This window comes from Struthio camelus, chromosome 7 (genome assembly GCF_040807025.1).
Source record: "Struthio camelus isolate bStrCam1 chromosome 7, bStrCam1.hap1, whole genome shotgun sequence".
NCBI lineage: Eukaryota > Metazoa > Chordata > Aves > Struthioniformes > Struthionidae > Struthio > Struthio camelus.
Window position 1 is genome coordinate 27,074,679 of NC_090948.1, and position 8,273 is coordinate 27,082,951.

At 38.3% G+C, this 8,273-nt stretch overlaps 1 protein-coding gene across 8 annotated transcripts in view; it reads left to right on the forward strand.

The window, feature by feature from the left end:
- LRMDA (leucine rich melanocyte differentiation associated) overlaps positions 1–5,960 on the forward strand; it is a 692,873-nt gene extending 686,913 nt beyond the window's left edge. For all 8 annotated transcript variants that reach the window (XM_068950500.1, XM_068950502.1, XM_068950506.1 and 5 more), the window contains one exon: positions 3,723–5,960. In XM_068950500.1, the coding sequence (XP_068806601.1) occupies positions 3,723–3,802 (80 nt within the window). In that variant the 3' untranslated portion in view covers positions 3,803–5,960. The remainder of the gene's footprint in view (positions 1–3,722) is intronic.
- Positions 5,961–8,273: the final 2,313 nt, after the last annotated feature.

Below are 8,273 nucleotides of genomic sequence, written 5' to 3' on the forward strand. Positions count from 1 at the left end.
TATTGCAACTCCTTTATACCATTTTCCAAATAATATACAAGGACCTACAAAGCTTTTTTGCTCTAGGAAAGTGTGTGAAAGTCCAACCGCGTAATAGCTCTCTGCGACACATGCCCAATTTAAAAGGAGCAAACATGACTTGAACAATTTTTCGTGTGCTTTAGTATGCATGTATGTATGCATTTATTTATTTATTTGGATAATTGAGTTTTCCCTCAGCTAAGGAAAAGCTAGTGTTGCTGACATTACAATGTGTTTGTGAAGAAAGACTGATACCAGAAACACATGCAAGCAACTGCAAGGTCATTACTTACCCAGCATAATTAGAACATCCATTCCGAAGGGGGAAAACATTTAAAAGATAAAGGGTGTATTTAAAAATGATTCTTCCCAATGCAATTTTTTCATAATTATAGTTTTAACAGCTTATGGTGATGGTAGGAGCAGCTACTTAAGAAAAATTAGAAGCCTCGTTCAGGGAAGATGATCCCTCAAGAGACCTTGTGTTGTCATTTCTCAAGAGCCTCAAGCAGAAACCTCATTCAGAGTGGCTGCGTGTTGTTTTGATGTATAGGGAATATACTTAGCTTATTATGACCAACGCTGGATTTTTTAATTAAAAAACACCACAAATGTCAAAAATGTATTGTTCCCCCCATATTCCTCCCCCTATCTGTGCGCAAAAACACAAGCGTTCTTGTGCTCCTGGACTGTGAGAAATGAATACAATCGCAGATGGGCAGGAGAGAAGCTGTAGGTTTCCTGAATTCATATGGTGACATATCTGAGCATCAAAACTCTTACAGCAGTACACAGGCCTTTTGTAATTCTCGGAGTTTTCTGCAGTTGCCACAGGGAAGTGGGAAACGGAGAGGCAAAACAAAACAAAAAAACAACCAGTCACCGCATTTAATTTATAAGCAAGACTATTGTTTTACAAATAACCTTCATGATAAATAAAGTCTCTCGGCAACATTTTCAACTGTGCTTTTATCAAGCCTCTCTGAGCAGTGTTTGTAATATGCCTGGCAATCGAATCACAGCTGTGTGCCTTGGTAGGGAATCTCTGCGGAGACAACGCTTCCTTAATTTAAACAATTGTAGGCTGCAGGAGTTCAAAAATTTCAGCTGACTTTAACTGTCACTAGCCCAAGCACCTTTATCCCCAGGCGAGCAGCAGCAGCTGGATTTCATTTCCTGCTGCCAGACTGTCCGACATCTTTGCTGAACATCCCAGGAACCGAGCGTCTTTACTTTAAGGATTTTATTCAAGGTGACAGCTCCTCACACTTTAGCGTTCAGATCACCTCAAGTAGCTGAGATATCAGTGAAAATGAGAGCGCTTCTACAGCAAACTCCAAATTTAGATTGACTGAGGTTATCCTTAGGCCTCTAGACCCAACCTCTGTGACAGAACAGGCCTGCCAGTAACTTTAAAACTACAGTGGAGTTTGTAATGATGTCTGGGGAGAAATATTCTGCAGGAGCGGTGGAGAATACTATAAGCGATAGGAAATGATGTCAGATTTAGTTAGGGCTGGAGACAGTGTTAGAATATACTTGGCATAATATGGCACCGGTATCTCTGTCAGCATCTCTGTTTTCTGTCACCGCACACAATTCGGGGCCTGTCTGTAGTCCTGACAGTGTCTTTTCAGATCAGGTTATTGCCAACTCGGAGACTCGCTCAGCACAGCACCATACAGCCCCCTTTGTTTGAAGTCTGCCCTTTTGTCATTAATGCACTTGATGTCTATTTAAATCTGACGGTGAATGCAGTATCTGTTTTCCTGTCAAGAGATCATTGACAATATTAATACCTCATGTCCTTGCCTCATTTTCTAAGCGCTGACACCTAGCTGCAGTCTCCAGCATTCATCAAACAGCACTCTCTCACCAGCATCTCTATAAACAGGCTTGCTTCCAGTCCTTAAGAAATGCGGCAGACCTCAAACAAGACTTTTATCAATGCTAGGGAAAAAGGAGTCTGAAGAATGCCATTAATACTCTGTTCATATCCTTTGCATTTAGAGCTCTAAATGGCCTTGTTACCAGTCTAATGCCTTCTGCATTTCGCCTTGGAATGTCATTGGTTTGAGAGACAAAAACTTGCTTTTCATTAGGTGCTTGTTTAGGAATGGTAATTTCATCCCTTGAATGTGGAAGTCGCTCCACCAGTCATCAAAATAGCTCCATGGAGGAGAGGAAAGGGATCAAGCACTGCACCATATAGTCCCTATTTGTGTTATCCTGAAGAGGAATGTGGTGTTTTTCACAACAAACGACAAGCTTATCAATTTTTGTTTTCCGTAGGAATGTGTTACCATCCTGATATCTTAGAAGGAAAGAAGAGCATGGGTTAATGTTGATCTTACATACCCATGCCCTTCAAGGCTTTAGTTGCTTATTTGACACGCATTGTACTGCAAACATAAATGCAGATTATAGAAGCATGCATACTTAATTCATACTGTGGGTGAGTACAATATTTGCTACAGGAATCCTGGAAAGCTAAAATTGCAATAAATTGAGGATCGGTCCTCCCTCATCTTTACCCTTCGTGTAAGGCAGTGTGTGCCTCCTTTGGGCTAGGTTACGTTTGCCCTTGTAGGGGCAAGCTAGATACTTCAGTGATCACTGTGTTAGACGATCCCAAGACAGAGGAGACTCACCTTCCTTCTGCGCATGGGAGATGACTTTAATTTGACTGTGTGCACCTGGGGGCACAAAGAGCGACTCTACAAGTAAAAATTTAGCATCTTTGAGAACGTTTACAGGTGGGATGTGACTGTGAACTTATGCTTCTGCATACCACTTAGGACCACCAGTGGGGATGCTTTTGGATAGGGTAGTAAGATCTGCAGGTATGTATGTCCCACCCACAGCAGTTAAGACTTCCTCAAGCATCTTGCCTCCTGTACGTGCTAAGGACAATGTGCCTTTTCTCCAGAAAGCAGCATTCTGGCTAATTTTTACAAGCAAGCATCTTGTATGTACTGGTATTTAGCATAATTTGTAATTGCATCTGCTGTTGCTCTTGTGGCATAGTATGGAGAGTTGCTTTGGAAATGTTTTTACTAAATGTTTATTTGTTTGTCTGGGGAAAACACTGTGGTGTGGAGGGCCAAATATTGGGAGGTCCCAAGCTCTAGCCTGTGTCTGTTGACAACTTCCCTTGTGGATTTCAGCCAGTCACTTCAGTTCTCTGCCACTGCAAAGCAGGGATGGAGTGAGGTGCTTGCAGGATGACTTTGTGAGTATTTGTAAGGTTTTTGTTGGATTCACATCAAGCTGTAACTATTTGCTGCTTTTTTTCTTTTTGTTTTTAATTATCAGGAAAACCCTGTAACTATGTAGTAAGGAGATTACAAAGAGTACGAAATGTAAATCCAAGCTAGATTCTCCATTTTCTAAAACTGGTAGAGAGGTACTGTGATTTAAAATATAGTATGTGATGTGCCAGTGTGATGTCATCCAATTTTTTAAGCCACTTGTGGATATATATTTTGCAGGCTAGCTCATGCAGGTATCTGAGTGTAAGTTTGCCCAGTGTATTAAAAACTGCTAATAGGGAATATTTCGAATGCACAAACTTTCTTTTGCAGTACAAGAGAGAACTGTTCCTTTCCCTCCACTGCCCCCTCAAGTTTCCCTAGCTGTGTGCCTTCTTTGCGTGTTATGCTACTGCTGTCCTAATTGCAACTCATTTCCTTTTACTGTAGGTGTTTTGGGAAAATGCCGCTACGTTTACTACGGAAAACATTCCGAGGGCAACAGATTCATCCGAGATGACCAGCTATAAAATGCAGCGTTGTTTCATGCTTCTTCAATCCTTCCAGATAAGAAGTACAAATTGCATCTAGATTTTAAGCATGTAACTAAAGTCCTCCAGTGCCTTCTGCTGACTTTGCCAAGCCTGTCAAGATCATCCTTCTATCTTAGTCTGAGTAGTCACATAGAGATTGACATGATTGCCTTTAAGCGGGTCCCATCCACCAGTGTGACAGACAGCTGCAGCCAAGCACCCAGCCTGACAGGATGAACACCGTGATGGATTGCCTGGTCCAACTGCTGCTCACAGAAGAGCAGAGGTCACACCTGGGGCTTCTCTGAGCACGCGCGGTTGGCTTTGAAGCAAAAACAGTGCATTTCTTTCCAGCTTGCCTGTTGAGTGAGAGTGGCTGACAGCATCAAAGTGTTTAGAAAAGAGAGAGGCTATAATTTCAGATGAAAAAGCCCTTTATCTGTTCTTATTTCAACCCCCCCAATTAAGTACTTAAGTTTATCTCATATATGCATACGCAAATCCTTTTCATAGAGCTTCACCCCACATCCCCTAACAAATGAGTCTATATGGATTGTTGTTTAGTTTCAAGAGGAAAAATATATCCTGAAAATATTTCAGCCATGCACAATACTATCAATATGTATTTTTGTTTATATATAAAGGAAAGATGTTTAAGCAATTTCACAGACAAACCAAATTTGTTAATTTGTATATTAAATCTCAAGGTTACTAACTCTTACCTTCAGAAAGTGGATCATTTTTAGTACTGTAGAATAGTTGCACAGAGGATCTCATGCTTAACTGTATATGCTTTGAAAAAGCCCTCAATTAAGATCCTGATAGGGTATGTTATTCCTGGTTTATTGGACAAGATACTTTTAACTTGCACAGAGATTGCATTTAGAATTGAATGCTTAAATTTAGAAAGAAAAAAAGTGTTTCAAAAGGGGGACTATAAAATAAAAATTTCCAGCAGGTGAGTATGATTATTTAGAAGGAAAAAAATGATAAATAAAAGTAACTGGTGGAAGTAACGTAATTAGCATCTTTACTAATATCTTTTAGAAAAGAGCTCTCATTAATCCCTTTTGATGTATATGTAAGCAATGCTTCTGTCAACCTTTCAGTGAGCAAAATAAAAATGCGTAGCGTATTTCCTGCTTTTTTGATAAACCAGTTGGACATATTTAGAATCATTAACTTATTACTGTGAAACAAATTCCCCAAACTTAGTAAATACACTGTGTTTGGTGCTACTAGAGCCAATGACACTGACCAAAGAATGTGTAGAAATTCTGACATCTATATTGTTCCAAACCTGTCCATATTGGTCCCAGTTGAGAATGATCACTATCTGGCTGTTCTTGGCTTGTCTGAAATGACTTAGTGCTCTTAATTCACTTTCCTAGCAGAAAAATGTCAATTTTTAGAAGTCGTCTCCTTTTTTTGTTATTATTAGCTGCTATTGCAAGCATAAAGGAACTGGATGTAGAAGCCAATCTTGAAATCAGGTTTGTCTTGTGGAAAAAGATGAGATGTACTGGCAGAGCAGCAAAGAAAAAGTTGCTGCTGCTCTCCATTTTAGGCCTTAACAAATGGAAGACTTTGCTCGCGCTGAAAAGCTATAGTAAAACTTCAATAAATATTTAAAATCAATGAGGAACATCGATTACATCACTTATGGAGCATGCCTTATACGTTAAACTCAAATTGAGCTCTGAGCTGCTCGTTTTACAAATTGGCGCCTGGGAAGTGAGTTTTGGCCACGTGTAAGACCTCTGCCCATGTTATAGATGACTACTAATGAAATACTAATAGACTGTTGTGGTGAGCAAATTCATATTGGACAGCCTAGGAGATATTAGATAAAGGTGGGAAAGTACAACTGCATGCCTCTCTTCTTTCAAAAATACTTATTAGAAATATTAGGGTACTTGTTTTATATTTGGGTTACCAAAATAACAGCAAGTTGCCATCCTAGTTCGTTCATATCATGTTGTCTGTTTTGAAGCCTCAATGCATGTTTTGGCCAGGGCATCTTACAGGCAGCAGGGTTCTGAATACGGGTGTTTAGAATAACCTAATGTCATATTCAGTCTGGTTGCATATATGTTCTTGTCTTTATAAAAGGCTTTAACCCTGCCTCAAACAATAAACAGCACTTGCAAACTGACCATATGATTTTTCCATGTTTATTTTGCTTGTTTACTTTTCCTAATGTCAAAACCATTTGTATCATTTTCAGGAGTGTTTTCTTCCATGCAAGGCTTTGGAGGCAAAAATATTTTTGGAATGAGATGTTATCAAAATCTCTTCCATTTTGTTTTTGTTTTCACTTGGGGGTGTGTGTACCTATAGTTAAATATGGTAAAAAACCTAGTTAAAGTTTGCTTGAAGAGAATTCACACTAAAAGTCACTGATTCTGGATAATCAAATGATAATTTAAGGATAATTATTTTCGTACTTTTAGAATATGTTAGAATGTTTTATTTAAAAGCTAGCATGCATATCTATTACTGTTTCTGCTAACATTTTTTTTTTTAATATGCAGACCATTTTATTTTCAGATGTCTTCTGCTGAAGTTCTATTTTTAAAAAGGGTAAACTTTTGTGGTCTAGGACTGCTATCTGTACTTGGGTCTTTCTTCAGTGGAAAACGTGCCTGAATTTCTTAACTGACCTGAGTTTCAGTTAAGATTAAAGTTGTAGAAATATAGTCTAAGGAGAGATTCCCCTTTGTCTCCTTTACTTCCCCTGACATATGTGGCAGATCTTTCCCTCTCAAGGTTAACCAAACTATTTGAAATAAGATTTTTTGCTTACTAGGCCAAAAGGATTTAAAATGCATCCCTTTCCAAGAAGCCACTGCATTCTTATTTTGTTTTGCATCGGCACAAGAGAAAAATCAGTTAGCCATTTTTCATTATGTCTAATAAGGTTTGAGATCCAAGCTGTATTTGCATAAGTAATCTTCAAATATTATGAATTTTAAAAAATCCAAACTTCAGTCTTATGTTTAGTCTTGTGATGACCAATACTTTGGCTTTTGGCAGACATCATATACAGAGGAAGACTAGAAGGTAGATAATTTTACTGGGAGCTGCCTGTAAAAGCTGTTTTGTTAGTATATTCCTAACATTATTTGTTCCAAATATTAATTCATTGTGTTTTAATTACAATTTAAAAAAAAAAGCCAAACTGCAATTTTAAATTAAAATTTTAAAGATAAACTTCCTTAAGTGAAAATCCTGCAAATATAGATGCACAAACCTAAACTTTAGTTAGAGCATACTAGCTCTAATTGCATGTATTGCAAGCATAAATGATTATGGGATTGCTGTGTTACTACTGAAACCACTTTTTTCTCTTTGGTTGAGGCTGAGTCCTACAATACTTATTCAAATATTTTCTTTACTCAAGCCATAAGTCCCTCTGAAGTTAATGTTATTTTCCATGAGAGTTAGGGTTACCAGGACTGGAAAGTTAATATGCAGCTCCCTTTTTAATGTTTGATTCTTTAAGTAGAGCATTAGGTCATTAGTGAATGTTCAATTCTCACATCTTCTTTGCAAACAAAAAGTCAAAGGTTTTATGACATGAGCAAGGGAAAAAAGTAACGGTAAGCTTATATAAAGGTCCATAATGTTTAGAGTGACTAGTGCAATGCCAACAGTTTCTAACTGGCATGTATTTCTGTGATGTCTCTAATGTTGGTTTAGCCAGCGGAGAAGAGAAATGGGCACAAACAAGAGTTCAGGACCTCTTTGCAGATCTGGCACTGCTTGTACTGTTGAACGCTGCAGTGGAAGTTCACAACAGGTAAATAAATAAATAAAAACAATTGCATGCCTTGCCATATATACACTTAACGGTTGTAAAGCTCTTTACTTTTTTCCTTGCTGTGTTCTTGTTGTTCCACAGTGCTAAAAGGATACAGGTATGCTGTAGGGTCTTTAAAAGAAGCTATAGGGAAAGTTTGAGCAAAAGTCTGTCAGCTCTTAAAAGCTGCACAATCAGCAAATCACAAAAAATTGGAAACATAAATTGCGTATTGCATTGCTCTGGAAGGAATTTTAGCTTCACTAATCTATGTGATGCAGGTGAGTTAACCTGAACTTTCAGATTTGCTGACTTTTTTGTGAACGTATTTTTTTCCTTATATTTATTACTATTAAGGTAATAGTTAAGGCAAAATATGCCTGTTCATTTGTTAGCATATTACCAAATATTTACAATGCAGATTGTTTTTATGAAGTTATACCAGTGTTCATGCCTTTAACACAATCACTTATTTAGAAAACTCACTGAACTTCAGTAAAATGTATTGAATTTGATGACCCTTCCAAAGTTACTGCAGCAGTCTCTGCCATTTCTCCCAGTGTGCACTGGATGGAAGCTACCCTAATCTGACAGGGAGTTTTCCCCAGCCTGTGGTGGAGCGCTCTGCCTTAAGACAGGACACGCATGCGGGCGAGTCAGTGCCAT